Raw genomic sequence first — 20,411 nt, forward strand, 5'->3', positions numbered from 1 at the left:
ACATCCTGTTGTGACATTGTTTTACTGTGCTACCTTGGTTGTTGCATCATTGTGGTAGTACTTGGCCTTTGTGAGGTACTGCTACGTCAAGTCATCTACTGGAGGGTGTTCGGGTTCGTTTTTATGCCTTGGATTTTGTGATTTTGGAAATGAGTGTGGATTCTGAGGGTTCAGGCATCTTTTTACACACAAGGTGGGAGATGGTGACGAAGGGTAAAGGTGATCCTGTGGCCAGGTGGAATTGAGGGTTGGAGGCTCCATGACCCAGGTGCAGTTGTTCAGTGGGCCATGGTCATTTGTGAGGGAGGGGGGGGGTTGTTGTTGATAGTTGCCTTGCCCTGCAGTGTGATGGGAACTCTGACATTGTAATGGTGGTATCCTATGTACATGTTGTGTTCTGCTGATCAATGCCTGTTCATGTGTTGTGTTTTCCTTTCAGGTGCGAGGGGATAGTTGTGGTTTGACATGCTGGGGTGTACACATGGTGAATGTTCACATGTGATGTGTAGGGAACACTGATGGTCACTTGAGTGCACATGCATATGTGGAGTGCATGTCCTTGCAGAACCACACACTTGCACTCTGATGCACTACATGTACTCCCACCCTTGCATATCCACGTGTACACTGTTTGCCTTCTGGTGCCCACTGTGTCCCTGCAGCACATGTTCTGTGACCGATTATGGATCCAGTACATGCCTAATTTGATGTTTGATGTGGTCTGTCACTTAGATGTGATGCTCAGGGTGTGCATCACACACAATGGCTGTTCACTGTGCTGTGCGCTGAGCAGTGTGTTGCAGGAGTAGGACACTGCACACATGAGCTGCAGTGTTGATTTTGCAATGCATAATGTGCATGTAGACAGGCATTCATTGTTATGTTACGTCTACGACTGTTGTAATGCATTTGGAAATGACTTATTTTGGGTGGGAGATTTTGTTGGTCTGTCATTTCATCTGATTCCGGGTCAGGCATCATTGTCTGATGCCACTGTACATTTAGGACATGGCAATGTGTACCTTATCGTTACTGTGTTGGTGTATGGGTATTGCTTGCCATGTCATGTTGATGTTTGGGAGGGTTTGAGTGACATGACAGTGATGGCCATGGCCTGTTTTGCAGGTGTGTGTGATGCACACCTTGCATGTCAGGGTCATCCGCTTCTCAGAGCAACTAGCTGGGGGTAGATTTCTCTCCGCGGCAGGGCCCTCCCCCTGGAACAGACTTCCTGCCTGACTTGAACTTGAGGGGAACCATCTCCAGTTCTGGAAGCACCTCAAGACCTTCCTCTTTGCTTCTGCTTACTCTCTGCCTCTCCCTTGCAGAATTTTTCACTGGAACTGCACAGGAGCTGCAACTGGGCCACTCTCACCGACCTCGGTCCCTGGCCCAGCCACTCTCCACTTGCACTGCCTCCCTGGCAACCCCTGCACTGCAGTACTGTCTCTCTATCCCTACAGCCCTCCCTTCCCAGCACTTGTCTGCACTTACCTTTGCAGTTGCCACCAGCCGACTTATGTATTATTTTTTTGGGCTACTTCCCCTGTACTGGACTCCCCCCCCACCCTTCCCCTTGCACTTTTCCCTTCCCCCTACCCCTCCACTTGCACGATCTCAATGACACCTGGCCTAGTAGTACCGTTGTCTGTCTTCCCTTGTTCCCCCCTCCCTGCCTCATTGCGCCTTGAAATACTTGTGTATGGGCCATATCATGTCATATGTCATATGTGTGCCTTTTGGTCACACAGGATAGCTTGTGTTTAAGTAGCTAGGGATGCAGACGATGTGGCACTTCCATGGCAACTATCTCAGGGTGGTAGGGTTGTGACAGTTGACTGTCTCTTTGTCATCATCGATTGTCACCTGGTATGTGCCAGGCCTGTGTGCACTCCGCAGGGGTGGGAGTTTAGCTGAAAAATGTGGCCACAAGCTGGTTCCGGGCTTCCACGCCACGTGCCCTGTCCCCTCCCATGGGCAGCGCCTGTGCCTGTGGTTGGGGATGTGGGGGCACCACCATGTCCACCGGGATGCCCTGCCGTGTTGCAACATTGTGCAGGACACATGCTGCCACAATGATCCTGCACACTACTGGTGGTGCATAGAGTAGTTGCCCACCAGAGCGGTCAAGGGAGCGGAAACGTGACTTGAGCACTCCGAATGTGCGCTCCACTATGCCCCTGGTTGCAATATGGGCGGCGTTGTATCTTACCTGGGGTGGTGTGGTGGGGTTCCGGATTGGCGTCATCATGTGGTTGCTCAGAGGGTAGGCACTGTCCCCTGGGGAGGTGATAATAGTTGAGATTATTAGGGTTTGGATATTTGTCTGTGTGTGACTTGCATGCATGTGCAAGGGTATTTGTACTGACCTAGGAGCCATGCTGCCCAGCTTCCAGGGCCCGGCTCAGGGCGGACATTCTGTATATGAAACTGTCATGGGTGGAGCCAGGGTAGTTTGCATAGACAGAGGTGATGATTCCCTTTGCATCACATACCACCTGTACATTGATGGAATGCCAGTGCTTGCGGTTTCGGTAGATGTGCTCAGTGGCCATAGGTGGACGTAGGGCCACATGGGTGCAATCTATGGCACCGAGCACTTTGGGGAAGTGTGCCACCCTGAAAAAATCCAGGACAACGGCCTGCCTTTCTGCGGGTGTTCTGGGCATGTATATGTGCCTGCGGACTGAGGGGCGCACTGTCATGATTGCCAGTACCTGGTGTAGGCAGCGTGACTGCGTGGCCTGTGAGACCCCCCCCCACTATGGCAGTGGTCCGCTGAAATGACCCAGTGGCCAAAAAATGCAGGACATTGAGCAGCTTCTCCAAGGGGCTCAATGCTTGGGAGCAAAGGGTGGGGGATGTGAGGTCATCTTCCCACTCCCTGACTAGGTCTAGGATGATATGGGGTGGAAACCTATACCTGCCGTAGACCTGGTTGTCAGGCATCCCAAAAAGGCTTGTCCGTGGTGCGAAAATGCGTGCCCTGGCTATTCTCCTCCTCCTGCAGTGTCCCACGATCAGTGCAGCGACAAATGGGGCATTCATCGTAGCTGTATATACGCGTTTGTTGTTTGCGCGCACTTTTATGCTGTGCGCGGGGACGCCTCCGCCTGCCTTCGTGTGGGCGGACGCGTTGACGCCTGTGCAGGTCTTTTGCCGTGCGCGGGTTTCCCGTATTCGGATACGTGGTAAGACTGTACGTCCGAGTGTCGTCGCATGTGATCGGAGGGGAGTGAGCGTACATGCAATTGGCCTGGGTACGTGTGTTTCGGGGTGCGCGGGAAGTTCCACACGCGATTCGCCTGGGTATGTGTGTTCCGGGGTGCGCAGGAACTTTCACACGCGATTGGTGGAAATCCACGTGTGTTCTGTCATCACGTGCAATGAGGGAAACACCCGCGCGCGTCACGTCACAGACGCGCTCACGCGCTAAGGGCCTTTGGTCCAATGAAATCGCATATGCGTGCTGCCGTGCATACGCGCGAAGGGCCTTTCCTCGTATTACACGCGGACGTGCAGTTTTTCACGCGCGCTGAAATGCCCATGCACTTCTGTACACATCACGTCACAGGGGCGCTTGCGCTTGAGGGGCCTTCTGTCCAATGAAAATGCGTATGCGTGCAGACGCGCTTACGTGCTAAGAGCCTTTCCTCGAATTACACGCTGACGTGCAGATTTTTCATGTGCCAAATCACTCCGTATCAAGCTGGCCACGCGTAAGCACATGGAAGACCACGCTCCTGCCCAGAAGGCCGAACTACTGCCCCCCAGAGCCCCGAGCACGCTCCCACCTGCCATCTGCTGCTGCCTGACTGCCTGCTGCCCACGTGCCCTGCCATTTGCTGCCTGCACATCAGCCAGGGGTGCTGTTGCTGTGACCACCCCTGCTGGAACCGAAGACTCCCGACTGGGATTCCATCGCTCCACAGCCCAGCCCCAGGACCCAGTTGCCCACCCACTCCTGCCTCTGGGGTTGTCATGTCGGGGCAAACACCATCTGAGACCACTGACAACCCCCGGCCAGAGAGGCAGAGGGGCACCAGCTTCAGTGCCACCGAAGTTGGTGTCCTGGTGGAGCAAGTCCTGGGGCAGTATGATGCCCTCTTCGGAAGTTCCCGTGCCGACAAGGAAGGACGGACTCGGATCTGGACTGACATCGTGACTGCCATCAACGTGGAGGGGGTGGCAGTCCGCGACTTACAACATGTCAAGAAGTGCTGGGAGGACTTCAGGTCCAGGACCCTGAACAAGACCCGGCGCCTCTTGAAGGCAGCGGATGCCAAGGGGCGCCGGGGCCACTTGTCGGAAGAACAGATGAGGGTCCTGGAACGCATATCCCCATCGCTCCACGTCCAGGTCCTTGAGAGGCAGACCTGCCTGGAGTCGAGCGGTAAGTGTACATGCATCCTGATTGTGAGCAGTGCGTGTGGTGATTTTTCAGTAGTATGCAGGTTGCACATCTGTTTGTATGGGGTCGAGTATGGGTGGGGGTGTACAGGGCTGTGGCGCTAACACATGCGAGGGCTGGAATGTGTGAGACATGGATGGTGCTTGTGTGTGTAGGCTTGCATGCCAAATGCAGTTGTGTGGGCACACATGTTTGGATGAATGTGTATGTAAGTAGACATGTCCGTGATGTCACGCATGTATGTTGTTTTCAGCTGCATGTATCAGCACTGTGTACATGTGCATGTGTGTGTATTTGACAAGGGTGCAACAGTGATGCAACATGAATGCATGTGACAGCGGTATGTGGAAGCCTGATTGGCAGATGTGACATGGATGCCCGTCTGAACACTGCGACACTTGGCAGGGGTGTACACATGCATGCAAGTGTGGTGGTGTGTGTACATGTGTGGTGCACTTCCTGTGTTGCATGTGATGTCTGGCTCACCTTTGCCTGCTCATGCTGTTGTATGTGTATGGATGGTGCTGGCAGTTGCGATATGGCTGTGGTATGGCTCATGTGTGTGAGTTGAAATGACATGTGTGTTGGGGATTGTGATGACATGTCTGAGGTTTGCCAATGCCACTCATGTACAACTGTCATGTGTGTATGTGTCCATTTTACAGTGCCCTGATGCCTGTGTTTTGTTTCTCCCTGTCTGCAGCGTCAACTGATGAAGAGGGCGGAGAAGGTGCTGTGGAGCACAGCGGCGGGGATCCCACCGCCAGCCGGAGACGCAAGCCCCGGCTCCCCTCCCAGGTTGTCATCTCGTCGGGGAGTGAGGAGTCCGGTGCCGCGTCCCAGGCCGCAGCTGCCGGGGAAGGTCCAAGAGGCGGAGGTTGGAGTTGGACTCCTCGGCAGCAGAAGGGGCAGCTGGGACCCCACAGGGCCCAACAGGAGAAGATGGCACGGAGTCATCCAGGTTGGTGGGGGGTTTGGTGGAGGAGGAGGCCGTGCAAGCACCAGAGACGGGGTCTGGAGGTGGGGATCCCACTGGTGCTAGTGGTGCAGTGCAGGACCAGGGACAGGAGGCAGCACAGGCCGCCGCGGAGGTGCCTGTGTGCAATCCTGTCCCTGATCCTGTCCCTGCATCATCTTGCACCAGCAAGGATGCCTACGTCCAGAGCCGTTTTCAGGCAGGGGATGAGCTCACGCCAACTGGCCTTCCTCTGCCTGCGGACGTGGCTATCCGGGTCCGGGTTGAGCCTGTCCTGACTGGTGTGGCCTTGCGTCAACGGGCCATGCGAGGTGACCTGCAGTCTTTTCATGAGGAGACTGCATGTCATCTCGAATGGCTCGTTGACCACGTCAGCCTGCTGGGACAGGTCACCCAGGCCGGATTCATCCGTATGATGGGGCTTGCTACGACCCCCTCCTCAACTGGACCCCCTACGCGCCAGTCGTCCTCCGTGCCATCTTCCCACCCATCAGTCACCTGGGTGCCCTGTGGAGCTGCCTCTGACGGTGCGTCCAGGCTGGTGGAGGAGGCATCCCTGCCACAGTCGGGAGTCGGACGTCCAGCAGGGGTGGCCACATCAACAACTGCACCCCAGCCGGCGGAGGATGTGCAGGCAGCAGGAGGCAGTGCACGGGCAGAGGCACAGCAGCAGCAGCAACGTGGTGGGAGCCATGAAGGCTTGGGGCCTTCAACATCGGAGGGGCAGGCATCGGCCGGAGGGCAGGAGGACCCAGGACAGAGAGTGTCTTCCGTGTGGCAGAGGTTGGGCCACGCCATAGATGCGGAGCGGCAGCGGGCGGAAGAGGCACAGCTCACAATGGTCAGGGCAGAGAACTCCATGCGGAGGGCCCTGAGGCGGGCCGAGTGCCTCGAGGCAATCCGCAGGGGTTTGGAGGTGGACACGTCGACGGCCCTGCGGACCCTCGGGGCCATGGAGGAGGACCGTCTCCGGGACATTGAGCAGGAGTTCGATGATGCCCTGGCCCGGGACATTCACAAGTGAGCCGTCAAACTAGCCCGCTGCCCTTGTACATAGTTATGTAGGTAGTGTTAGGTTTCATTTTTGTTTTGATTTTATTTGGACCTTTCGGACATTGGCCACATTTTTGTATATAGTTTATTTTATTAGTTAGTGTAGTTAGATAGGTTTCCTTTCTTTTGTTGGGATAATGGACCCTGGCTTTTTCCCATGTACATAGTTCACTGTTGGATTGTATTTTTTTTTCACATTTTAACCATGGAGCAATGGCTTTCTTTTTTATTTCCCATTGGATTTTGTTTTGTGGACAGTGACTTTGGACACCATTACTTTGGAATTTTATTTTTGGTTTTGCTTTTTTTCACGGACATGCTTCTTTTAATTTTTGTACATTCACATTTCTGTTTCTTTATTTTTTATTCTATATATGTTTCCTTTAATACATATTTTTTTTGGTGAACTTCAATGTGTGGTATCTCATTGGTTTCATGCATTTCAGGATATGGGTTTTGAGATTCACTGACACCCATTGGGTGTATGTGAGGGAGATGTGTTTGTTTCGGAACTTGCAATTGGTGTTCTGTGATGTAATTGCAATTTATGAGTGGGTGGATGCAATACTCGGGTGGGTGTTTTGCATTTGGAGGCTGACCATAGGGACCAGGGATCTAGATTGTGATGACATGTTGGCTGGGGAACATGAGTTGCACATGGGTGGGGGCCTGCTGGCAGGTGCCCCACAGTGCTGGGGGGTGGGGGTGGTGGGGAACATGAGTTGGACATGGGTGGGGGCCTGCTGGCAGGTGCCTCACAGTGCTGGGGGGTGGGGGTGGTGGGGAACATGAGTTGGACATGGGTGTGGGCCTGGTGGAGGGTGCCCCTGGGGGGTGGGGGTGCTGGGAGACATGGGTGGGGGCCTGGTGGAGGCTGCCCCTGCACTGCTGGGGGGTGGGGGTGGTGGGAGACATGGGTGGGGGCCTGGTGGACGGTGACCCTGGTGGCTGGGGGGTGGGGGTGCTGGGAGACATGGGTAGGGGCCTGGTGGAGGCTGCCCCTGGTGGCTGGGGGGTGGGGGTGGTGGGAGACATGGATGGGGGCCTGGTGGTGGGTGCCCCTGCACTGCTGGGGGGTGGGGGTGGTGGGAGACATGGGTGGGGGCCTGGTGGAGGCTGCCCCTGGTGGCTGGGGGTGGTGGGAGACATGGGTGAGGGCCTGCTGGCAGGTGCCCCACAGTGCTGGGGGGTGGGGGTGGTGGGGAACATGAGTTGGACATGGGTGGGGGCCTGCTGGCAGGTGCCCCACAGTGCTGGGGGGTGGGGGTGGTGGGGAACATGAGTTGGACATGGGTGGGGGCCTGGTGGAGGGTGCCCCTGGTGGCTGGGGGGTGGGGGTGCTGGGAGACATGGTTGGGGGCCTGGTGGCGGCTGCCCCTGCACTGCTGGGGGGTGGGGGTGGTGGGAGACATGGGTGGGGGCCTGGTGGAGGGTGCCCCTGGTGGCTGGGGGTGGGGGTGCTGGGAGACATGGGTGGGGCCTGGTGGTGGGTGCCCCTGCACTGCTGGGGGGTGGGGGTGGTGGGAGACATGGGTGGGGGCCTGGTGGAGGCTGCCCCTGGTGGCTGGGGGGTGGGGGTGCTGGGAGACATGGGTGGGGGCCTGGTGGTGGGTGCACCTGCACTGCTGAGGGGTGATGGGAGAGATGGGTGGGGGCCTGGTGGAGGCTGCCCCTGCACTGCTGGGGGGTGGGGGTGGTGGGAGACATGGGTGGGGGCCTGGTGGAGGGTGCCCCTGCACTGATGGGGGGTGGGGGTGGTGGGAGACATGGGTGGGGGCCTGCTGGCAGGTGCCCCACAGTGCTGGGGGGTTGGGGTGGTGGGAGACATGGGTGGGGGCCTGGTGTAAGGTGCCCCACAGTGCTGGGGGGTGGGGGTGGTGGGGAACATGAGTTGGACATGGGTGGGGGCCTGCTGGCAGGTGCCCCACAGTGCTGGGGGTGGAGGTGGTGGGGAACATGAGTTGGACATTGGTGGGGGCCTGCTGGCAGGTGCCCCACAGTGCTGGGGGTGGGGGTGGTGGGGAACATGAGTTGGACATGGGTGGGGGCCTGGTGGAGGGTGCCCCTTGTGGCTGGGGGGTAGGGTGCTGGGAGACATGGGTGGGGGCCTGGTGGAGGCTGCCCCTGCACTGCTGGAGGGTGGGGGTGGTGGGAGACATGGGTAGGGGGCCTGGTGGAGGGTGCCCCTGGTGGCTGGGGGGTGGGGGTGCTCGTAGACATGGGTGGGGGCCTGGTGGAGGCTGCCCCTAGTGGCTGGGGGGTGGGGGTGGTGGGACACATGGGTGGGGGCCTGGTGGTGGGTGCCCCTGCACTGCTGGAGGGTGGGGGTGGTGTGAGACATGGGTGGGGGCCTGGTGGAGGCTGCCCCTGGTGGCTGGGGGTGGGGGTGCTGGGAGACATGGGTGGGGGCCTGGTGGAGGCTGCCCCTGGTGGCTGGGGGGTGGGGGTGGTGGGAGACATGGGTGGGGGCCTGGTGGTGGGTGCCCCTGCACTGCTGGGGGGTGGGGGGGGGTGGGGGTGGTGGGAGACATGGGTGGGGGCCTGGTGGAGGCTGCCCCTGGTGGCTGGGGGGTGGGGGTGCTGGGAGACATGGGTGGGGGCCTGGTGGTGGGTGCCCCTGCACTGCTGGGGGGTGGGGGTGGTGGGAGACATGGGTGGGGCCTGGTGGAGGCTGCCCCTGCACTGCTGGGGGGGTGGGGTGGTGGGAGACATGGGTGGGGGCCTGGTGGAGGGTGCCCCTGCACTGCTGGGGGTGGGGGTGGTGGGAGACATGAGTGGGGGCCTGCTGGCAGGTGCCCCACAGTGCTGGGGGGTGGGGGTGGTGGGAGACATGGGTGGGGGCCTGGTGGAGGGTGCCCCTGCACTGCTGGGGGGTGGGGGTGGTGGGAGACATGGGTGGGGGCCTGGTGGAGGCTGCCCCTGCACTGCTGGGGGGTGGGGGTGGTGGGAGACATGGGTGGGGGCCTGGTGGTGGCTGCCCCTGGTGGCTGGGGGGTGGGGGTGCTGGGAGACATGGGTGGGGGCCTGGTGGAGGCTGCCCCTGCACTGCTGGGGGTTGGGGATGGTGGGAGACATGGGTGGGGGCCTGGTGGAGGCTGCCCCTGGTGGTTGGGGGGTGGGGGTGGTGGGAGACATGGGTGGGGGCCTGGTGGTGGGTGCCCCTGCACTGCTGGGGGGGGGATGGTGGGAGACATGGGTGGGGGCCTGGTGGAGGCTGCCCCTGGTGGCTGGGGGGTGGGGGTGGTGGGAGACATGGGTGGGGGCCTGGTGGAGGGTGCCCCTGCACTGCTGGGGGGTGGGGGGTGGGAGACATGGGTGGGGGTCTGGTGGAGGCTGCCCCTGGTGGCTGGGGGATGGGGGTGGTGGGAGACATGGGTGGGGGCCTGGTGGAGGCTGCCCCTGGTGGCTGGGGGGTGGGGGTGGTGGGAGACATGGGTGGGGGCCTGGTGGAGGGTGCCCCTGGTGGCTGGGGGATGGGGGTGGCGGGAGACATGGGTGGGGGCCTGGTGGTGGGTGCCCCTGCACTGCTGGGGGGTGGGGTGGTGGGGAACATGAGTTGGACATGGGTGTGGGCCTGCTGGCAGGTGCCCCACAGTGCTGGGGGGTGGGGGTGGTGGGGAACATGAGTTGGACATGGGTGGGGGCCTGCTGGCAGGTGCCCCACAGTGCTGGGGGGTGGGGGTGGTGGGGAACATGAGTTGGACATGGGTGTGGGCCTGCTGGCAGGTGCCCCACAGTGCTGGGGGGTGGGGGTGGTGGGGAACATGAGTTGGACATGGGTGGGGGCCTGCTGGCAGGTGCCCCACAGTGCTGGGGGGTGGGGGTGGTGGGGAACATGAATTGGACATGGGTGGGGGCCTGCTGGCAGGTGCCCCACAGTGCTGGGGGGTGGGGGTGGTGGGGAACATGAGTTGGACATGGGTGGGGGCCTGGTGGAGGGTGCCCCTGGTGGCTGGGGTGTGGGGGTGCTGGGAGACATGGGTGGGGGCCTGGTGGAGGCTGCCCCTGCACTGCTGGGGGGTGGGGGTGATGGGAGACATGGGTGGGGGCCTGGTGAAGAGTGCCCCTGGTGGCTGGGGGGTGGGGGTGCTGGGAGACATGGGTGGGGGCCTGGTGGAGGCTGCCCCTGGTGGCTGGGGGGTGGGGGTGGTGGGAGACATGGGTGGGGCCTGGTGGTGGGTGCCCCTGCACTGCTGGGGGGTGGGGGTGGTGGGAGACATGGGTGGGGGCCTGGTGGAGGCTGCCCCTGGTGGCTGGGGGGTGGGGGTGCTGGGAGACATGGGTGGGGGCTGGTGGTGGGTGCACCTGCACTGCTGGGGGGTGGTGGGAGAGATGGGTGGGGGCCTGGTGGTGGGTGCCCCTGCACTGCTGGGGGGTGGGGGTGGTGGGAGACATGAGTGGGGGCCTGGTGGAGGCTGCCCCTGGTGGCTGGGGGGTGGGGGTGCTGGGAGACATGGGTGGGGGCCTGGTGGTGGGTGCCCCTTCACTGCTGGGGGGTGGGGTGGTGGGAGACATGGGTGGGGGCCTGGTGGAGGCTTCCCCTGCACTGCTGGGGGGTGGGGGTGGTGGGAGACATGGGTGGGGGCCTGCTGGCAGGTGCCCCACAGTGCTGGGGGGTGGGGGTGGTGGGAGACATGGGTGGGGGCCTGGTGGAGAGTGCCCCTGCACTGCTGGGGGGTGGGGGTGGTGGGAGACATGGGTGGGGGCCTGGTGGAGGCTGCCCCTGCACTGCTGGGGGCTGGGGGTGGTGGGAGACATGGGTGGGGGCCTGGTGGAGGCTGCCCCTGGTGGCTGGGGGGTGGGGGTGCTGGGAGACATGGGTGGGGGCATGGTGGAGGCTGCCCCTGCACTGCTGGGGGGTGGGGGTGGTGGGAGACATGGGTTGGGGCCTGGTGGAGGCTGCCCCTGGTGGCTGGGGGGTGGTGGGAGACATGGGTGGGGGCCTGGTGGTGGGTGCCCCTGCACTGCTGGGGGGTGGTGGGAGACATGGGTGGGGGCCTGGTGGAGGCTGCCCCTGGTGGCTGGGGGGTGGGGGTGGTGGGAGACATGGGTGGGGGCCTGGTGGAGGGTGCCCCTGCACTGCTGGGGGGTGGGGGTGGTGGGAGACATGGGTGGGGGCCTGGTGGAGGCTGCCCCTGGTGGCTGGGGGATGGGGGTGGTGGGAGACATGGGTGGGGGCCTGGTGGAGGCTGCCCCTGGTGGCTGGGGGGGTGGGGTGGTGGGAGACATGGGTGGGGGCCTGGTGGAGGGTGCCCCTGGTGGCTGGGGGTGCAGGGGGACATGCGTTGGTGGGCAATAGTGCAAGTTGACATGTGGGTTGGCTGGGGGGCATGGCCATGGTGGATGGGGTGCCTGCAGGACATGTGCAGGGTAGGCCCCTGTGGTGTGAGCCACCTGCAGGGGCCGTGGAGGGTGTAGAGGGCACACCTGGGTGGACCCACACGTGCAATTCACGTGTGGTGCTCCCCGCGCACCCCTGTAATACACGTACCCTGATGAGATCGCGTGTGGAACTTCCCGCGCACCCCTGTAATACACGTACCCTGATGGAATTGCATGTGGAACTTCCCGCGCACCCCTGGAATACACGTACCCTGCTGATGTTGCGTGTGATACTTCCCCCGCACCCCGAAATACACGTACCCTGATGAGATCGCGTGTGTAACTTCCCGCAAACCCCCGAAATACACGTACCCTGATGAGATCGCGTGTGTAACTTCCCGCGCACCCCCGAAATACACGTACCCTGATGTGATCGCGTGTGTAACTTCCCGCACACCCCCGAAATACAGGTACCCCGCTCAATCGCGTGTGTAACTTCCCGCGCACCCCCGAAATACACGTACCCCACTCAATCGCGTGTGTAACTTCCTGCGCGCCCCCGAAATACACGTACCCCGCTCAATAGCGTGTGTAACTTCCCGTGCACCCCCCAAATACACGTACCCCGCTCAATCGCGTGTGTTACTTCCCGCGCACCCCCGCAATACACGTGCCCCGCTCGCACAGGCCCAATTGCTGTATGTTGCCACTTTTGTGATGCGCTGGGACTCTACCACCTGCCTTCGTGTGGCGGACGTGTTTCAGCTTGTGCGTGTCTTTGGCTGTGCGTGGCTTTGCCCTATTCGATTCCATGAATGCGTGTGGTTCGAGTGCGTGTGGGCGTTCCGTCTGCTTCCCTGCAGTACATCCCCAGTTACGCCCTTATTTTCGCGCGTTGTTCCCCATTCCGCGTGTTACGCCCTGTGTCCCGCCCACTTTCTGGTGTATGCGCCAAGGTTGTGCGCTTTCACTGTGCGCATCGCGCACGCCTTTCGGAATGTTGCAGTGACTTGTGCTCCATGCACAGGTTTGGCGCACATCCCGAGGTAAACACGCGCAGGGACTTCCATGAATCGCACGCCTGTTTTTTTGCGCTTGCGCCTGCTTGCGCAAAGATTTTCGGCGCACGTTTGTTCCATGAATCAGCCCCTAATTGTCATACGGCTTTACGAGAGTTGTCGACGATTTACGAGCGTGCACATGTGGAATATCTTGATTTGACAAAATGAAACTGATGCAGCTTTGGGGTAACATTGTCTGAATTGGGAAGCAGTACATTTATAATTGACAGCTGTCATGTCATATTTTACTTTTAGTAAACAGCTAGTGGTATGATATGATAGGTTATTTATAACGCGCTCAAAGCGCTGACCCAGGGATTGAACCTGTGTTGTTTGGTGTAGTCTTGCTTCCAAGGAGAGCACGTTGCCTCTGAACTATCCTCCCGAGACTGGTGTGTCTGCTTCTAATAAGCATTTCCATGCGTATGCTTGGGCACACTCTTAAAAAAAAGTGCAGAGCCAATTGAGGCGTGGAGACAACTGCCTGCCCACCTCTCTTTTGTTTTTCCCATTAGACATTTTGGATTTGGAAACCGAATAACTTTTTGTTTAATTGTTAGAGCGTAATTTAAATCTCTTATTACAAAATCATATCCAGGGCTGGATTCCGATCTAATAGCAGCTCTTGAAAAAGTTGTCTGGCCGGCACCTTATTGCATTGATCCAACACACAGGCAATGCTAACCACTTGGAGGGGAGATTGGAAGGCCCAAATTGTGCAAATAGTGCATTTTGCAATACATTTGTCCATAAATAGTGACAAAAAGTTCATGATCTCTCAGTGTGGTTGCCTCCCCGACCCGATGGCACCGCAGCCCAAACCAGCCCGCAAACCCTTCAGCTTAATAGGTAAGATACCTTTTTCCCCTATGGCCAGAACACCACTGATCACATAGGCAGGAACCTGATGGCATGTAAAAATGTACCATTCTTTACACTTTGGAGGGCATTGTTTGATGTCCCCTTATTTTGCACAGCAGACTTTATGCATGTAGAATAGTTTGAAACTCTATTGCACATTACAAGGCAGCAAAAGGGGACAGGAGAGGCCGAACCAGCAGTGGACAAGGCAAGGAGTTGTAAGTGGAGAGTGGGGATGGACGGGGAAGTGGGCATGCAGACTGGGTAGTGGAGGAGGGTGCAGGGCATCAGGGCCTTTTAAACCTTTCAGTTGAAATGGGTGCCAAGCAACAGGGTGGCCCCCCCAAGCAGCTGCCCCTGTGATGGCAGTCTTACTACACAGCAACATATTTCTTTAATTCATGACATTAAATGTGCGCTTTGCGGCGTGCACATTAAAGATTGCCTTTGCTTGTGCGCGGCAGGCAACAGCGTTGCTTTATACTCCGGTTTCGTCTGCATTAGCACCTTGCTGACAAAGAGCAGTTACTTACTTTCCAATGGGCATTCAGCATTTCAGCTCCCCGCTGGCTGCCTGTCCCATGATAATTTGCAGCGATTAACATCCCCACTGCATTCCTGCTATCCATTATTATGGAATTGTACGATCGGACTGAAAAAAAAGGTGCCTCAGACCGTTTTCCCAACCTGTATGCAAGGGGCCCCCAAACATCATATTGAAATGTGCCCCCACAAGCCCATGCAAATATTCAGAATGGATGAGTAGAGTGTGGAGGGAAGTCGGGAGGAGGGACTAGGAGGGACTAGGAGGGATCCGGGGTTTCCTCCAGAAAATCAACAGGGCGAATGGAAGGTGGGCAGGGGTTGGGGGGCGGCTGGGGAGATAGGGAGCAAAAAGAGATCATTTTTGCAACTCATTTTGCGCAAGAGTCTAAACACAATGCAAGTTGCGAAAAGGATCATATTTTCTAAAACAACATAGAACCCATTGTTTGGCCATCAGCCTGCATCCCTAGAGCACAGAGATGGAAGGGGCTTCGGCAGACCACTATTAAGGTGAATGCATCCTTGACTGTACTTAGCTGTGTCCAGTGTTTGCCCAGCACTGCCCCTAGAAAGCGACACTATGTGAAACCTTGACACTTTTTAATTGCCTGTTGAAAAGGTATCAGGTAATAATGCCCCCATACATAATGTCCCCATACATAATGTCCCCATACATAATGCCCCCATACATAATGCCCCCATACATAATGTCCCCATATATAATGCCCCCATACATAATGTCCCCATACATAATGTCCCCATGCATAATGTCCCCATACATAATGTCCCCATACATAATGCCCCCATACATAATGTCCCCATACATAATGTCCCCATGCATAATGTCCCCATACATAATGTCCTCATACATAATGTCCCCATGCATAATGCCCCCATACATAATGCCCCATACATAATGTCCCCATGCATAATGTCCCCATACATAATGCCCCATACATAATGTCCCCATGCATAATGTCCCCATACATAATGTCCTCATACATAATGTCCCCATGCATAATGTCGCAGGGAAAAGCCAATGGCGACATTATATGGTGACATGTGTGGGGATGGGTTGCATGGATGTCCCCTGTGACTTGCAAAAAATAAAAGAATTTGGGAGTTGCAGGGTTGTCCCCCTCATGTTCAATGTAATAATGTCTCTGTAAAAAATGGCGAAATTTTTGTCAGGAGACATTTTTGCAGGGACATTTTTACATGGAACAGTTGAAAAGTCAATGAATAACCACAATTGGAGTGAATAAGGGCCGACTCAGTCTTTCATCCTTTTGAGGTCTATAAACTGAGTACCCTTGAATTTGGTAATAGCATTATGTTATTTAGATAATTACAGAGCAGCAAAAACTGATGTAGGAAGCACTAAATAAAAAAAAAACAGAAATGAGTACTATCATTTTTATAAGTATTTTTTTCCACCTGCTAAAACCTTCCATAATGGACCTCCTTGGCCTGACGTGCGATGTTGGTAAGGTAATTTTTTTTATTAGCAATACATATGTTTTCGATATTTAGTTATCACATCCTTTTATTTTACATTATTTTAATCCATATTGTGGCTGAGCACCTGCAGCAGGGCTTGCGTGACTCATGCCTCCCCTCTTTTAGGGACCACTTGATGCCCACAAGGTGCTGAGTAATATCTAAGGAGGTGAGGACCACATTCCCTACCCCCCCAGATCACAGGATGGTGCAGTAGGTCCCACTGGTCTCTTGCTGGGTCGGTGGCGGGCTCGATTCGTTGTCTGCGTCAGTAGACCAAGAATTTAATCGTGGTACATATCTCGGACTGCGGCTGATCAGCGAATCTGGAAGTGTGGGCTGCAAAAGAAATAACAACATATCTTTGTCATTGTTTTGATTGTGGGATTAATGTCTAGATCATAGAAAGAACACAAATAAAGACTTGTGAGAAGTGTACTTAAAAAAGCTAGTTTAAACCATGGAAACCTTTTTTTTCTTTTTTTCTTTCTTTTATTTTGGTTGGCTGAAAATATCAACCTTTCAAAATATTTACAACACAAACAGTGTACACATACGTTAATAAAACCAAAAATGGATAAAACCGAGAGAGAAGGGGAAAAAACAATAAAGATTAACAAGAAAATATCTCATCTGACATGACCATGAGACATGACCATGATACATTTTTAAAATGGATTCAATATAATAGCAAAATCAGAACAATAATAAATAAAAAAAGAGCAAATTTTCCTCATATATACATTTAAAACACTTCACTAACATGTAACTACAGATCGTCTCTTCAAAGTATCACAAACAGATTTCATAGCTAGACTGAGGAAGATGAAAGAATTGCTTCCAAAAACAGCACCAATGCAATTCTAACAGAAATTCTTGAACAGGTAAAAATGGTTTGCCAGAACTTGTTTGCTTCCATTGGACGATATATGGCAAAACATTTCTTAAAAAACAGATGACGTTTTGCAAGTAGGGCAGGACATTCTACAATCAAGTGTTGGAGTGTTTCTTTCTGGAGTACATTTACACAGAAGCGACAATAGTTTTGTTCTTTGGTTATAAAACGCCTCCTAGCCAAAATATCATTAGTGGGCCACAGGTTTAATCTGAATGTTAGGTACTGATTCCTAATGTGTGGTGAAGGACATTTAACCAAATAATCGGCCATGTGACTGAGTTTCTTGTGGCCAAACAAAGAACAATCAAAATCAACATAGGTTTCACATTTCTCTTGTGAAGAGATCCAATCATGCTGGTACAGTTTGATCTTGGCTCTCTCTGGATTATCCAACAAGAGGTCTAGAGTAATGTTAGCATCAGACAGAGCATCTGTTATAAATTTGCGCCAAGTTTGTGGAAAAACATGAGCAGAAGTAATTAAACAATGGGCTACAACGCTCAAGATATTATTTACGCCGGTGCCAAGAAGACATTTTCTTAGTAAACAACACATTTTCCACAGAACGTGGACATATAATGACAGAGACCGTAATCAAACCGTATTAATGCCAATGGAGTAGAATTAGGCAATTTTAGTACTCCTTTCCAAAAGCGGGCCTCTAGTATATCCCAGCACTTCTGTTTTCTAGGGACCTTGGTTTCAGATCCATATAGCATAATAGGTACAACCTTTTGATGGAAAAACATCATGATGTGGTTACAAGTGAAGTTACCATAGTTATAAACCAACATTTTAGCCTGTGAAATCAAATTCACTAGTTTAGAGTCCAAACTCAGTTTATATAAGGCTTCCTTATCTGAGTCATGAAAGGATACACCCATGTATTTATATTGATGTACTGTGGTAAATTGCGTATTTTGTAAAGACCACGAGTACTTAGTTACTTTAGATCTTGCATGACTACCACATACCACGATTTGTTTTTTTTTTCGTATTTATCAACAGATTGTTCACAGAGGCATATTCAGCTAATTTATCTAAAAGATTTTGCAGCCCTTTTGGGGTTTGGGACATAAGGACGAGGTCGTCCGCATAGAGTAACCATGCTATTTGTTGGGAAACAAGTTTTGGAGCATCACCTATTGTTTCCATAAATGTATGGCCCATATCCGGAATGAATAAATAAAAAAGGGTCGAGGCCAATATGCACCCCTGCTTCAAACCACGTTTGGTAGCAAAGGAAGCAGATAATTGACCATCCAGTGATAATCTGACCTGCATTGTTGTGTTCATATGGAGTAGGTCAATCAAAGAGAGTAGTGATGCAGGATATTCAAAGCGACATAGCTTTTCATGAAGTAGTTGTCGATCAATTGAATCAAAGGCCACCCGGAAGTCCACAAAGGCCATATATAGGGACATTTTTTATTCTGGTTTTGCACTCTAGCAGTTCCTTCTCAGTTTGATCATCTTCAGAGGAATGTCAGAAGAATTAAGTTATGGGGGCGTTTACAAGAATCAAACCGGCCACCAGTGTTTAATCACTGCTACCAGCAGGTACGCTGTTTTGTCATGAGGACATGGCACGTTCCTCAAACACGTAATGATGTTCCTCACTTGTCCTGCACCAATAGAGGACGACCAGTAAATAGGAGGTGTGCTAGCAGGTCAGTGTTCTTCATTTTACATCCCCGAAAAGGAGGGAGTGCATGGAGGAATCCCTCTAGCAGGTGGATTGGGTGAAATTAGAATGGGAAACAGTAGGGAATGGGAACATTAGCTGTCCTGGTTATCAGGGGCACCTGGTTCAATCCATGTGCAACCACCAGCATGGAGAGCCTTGTTCTATAAAAGGTTAAGACCTTAACAAAACACCACACCCACAAAACATCAGAGGGTGTAGCATGGAGCCACCACACCCGCCTCATGTGTGTTACCATTGACAGGGATTCACATACCTTCTTCGAACACCTAAATAAGTGTAAAAATCAATCCCAATATCAGTGTATTTCTTTTGGTTGCTCACCAACCTTCTGGCCTAGATGCCAATTTCATCCTCGGATAGATAGGCCTCTGCAATGTACAATGTTTGGCTTCTACAAGCACTGGGGTAGCTTGCATTGCAGTTTGTAGAATGCATGGGACTAAGAACACTACAAAGAAGATGTAGGTCCCCCACATTTTCAAAAATGGCAATGTAAACAAAGTCACTGCTTTGCACCCTGTCCAGACTGGGTACTGCACAGGGTTGGTCTTAGACCTGTGAGTTCTATGTGAACTGGGGGCCCCCGTGGACGAGGAGCCATGGCAGAGCCTGGCAACTAATACATTATGTATCTCTTCTGCCTCTCCAGGCCAACACATGTTGCATTATTTTGGGATGACTGAGGCACACACACACACACACACGCACACACACACACCCTTGTGTATCCCAAGTCGAGTGCAGTCAGAAGAAAAGAGAAGAGCGGGACAAAGTCACCCACTGTGAGCGATCCGTAAGGACGGCCTGCTAACTCCAATTGGAAGAGATGAGGTACAAGCAGCTTACAGTGGACCTTCTCAAAGGCAGGAGATATGTTCAGTAATTTCAAAACCGCCACACCTCCGCCATCTGCTGCTTGCCTTCGAGTATCAAAGACACTGACCAGGACTGATTCAGTGCCTGTATCTGGGTGAAAGCCTGTCTGGTTATTATGGAGAAGAATTAAAGATTCTGTGTAGCTCTACTATGACTACTACCCATTCACAAATTGTGGATGAGCAGGGAACTTGATAAATAGGGTAGACATTTTTCAGTAATGCAGGATTTAAGGATGCAAATTTCCATAGATGGAAAATATTAACCTTTTTTATTTCGGATGGACGTCATCCATATACATGAATGGAGCATTGCCTAAAAGTGTCAATTTAAGAGCAATAGTGTCAAGAGTGGGGTCAGTAGTTTCGCTGGATAGAAGGGATCGAGAGGGCTTACATTTCCTTATGACATTTTTGAATTTCTTGACCTGTAGGATGACATAAATAAAATAATCCCTTGTGGCTTCCCGTAATTGGAACAAACTGACTCGTTAACGATTGCTGACAAGGAATGGGGAGGGGGGATCCGTACTGAGCCCCTTTTCCATTTCCATGGCAGCCATACCGAAGCAGAGTGGAAGGCACAGCTTGCTGCCACCGCAATCAGGTAAATGGGGAGGGGGAATTTGTAAAAAATAAGGGAACGGAGGGTGGGGGAAGATGATGGGCAGGTGCACAAGCCATTAGGTGGCTTGGAACGTTGCCAGAGATGGCCAGTTTCAGCCCGCGTTCCTAGCCTCCTTATTGGTTGGCTCCCCAGCAGGGTGCTAACAGATTTTAGGGAGTGTGTGATCCATTTCTTGGGAGCAAGATCATGTATACTGATTGTTAGCTTGGAGTTTAAAGCTCCCTTGATAGCACCTGGATCGCTATTGATCATGATAGATTGTTTAGCAATTGATTGAGAAAGGGATTGGCTTGAATGAGAGGAACGTAAGTAAAACCATCAGAAACATAATTTTCAAACTCATGATTGCTTTTAGACAAATGAGTGATTTGACATTAATTGCACAATGTATACTTTTGACACAGATACTTGACTAAGCAATTATTGGGAAACACCTTTGGCAAGCAAAATTTAGCAATATATTTTTAAAGGCCAAAACCTGAGGCAGAGATTTCAATGTTGACTTATCTCCTTCCTTAATATCCCCTTTTGATTTCAGTTAACCTCCAGATCTGTATTCTTTGCTGCATTTT

The 20,411-nt window shown here is 54.0% G+C and overlaps 1 protein-coding gene across 1 annotated transcript in view; it reads right to left on the reverse strand.

The window, feature by feature from the left end:
* Positions 1-15,711: 15,711 nt before the first annotated feature.
* LOC138492279 (2'-5'-oligoadenylate synthase 1-like) overlaps positions 15,712-20,411 on the reverse strand; it is a 170,964-nt gene continuing 166,264 nt past the window's right edge. Inside the window, exon 7 of the mRNA XM_069619330.1 lies at positions 15,712-16,069. Coding sequence (XP_069475431.1) covers positions 15,929-16,069 — 141 coding nt within the window. The 3' untranslated portion in view covers positions 15,712-15,928. The remainder of the gene's footprint in view (positions 16,070-20,411) is intronic.

Source organism: Ambystoma mexicanum, chromosome 10 (assembly GCF_040938575.1).
Source record: "Ambystoma mexicanum isolate Mex_15411 chromosome 10, UKY_AmexF1_1, whole genome shotgun sequence".
Classification (NCBI taxonomy): Eukaryota; Metazoa; Chordata; class Amphibia; order Caudata; family Ambystomatidae; genus Ambystoma; species Ambystoma mexicanum.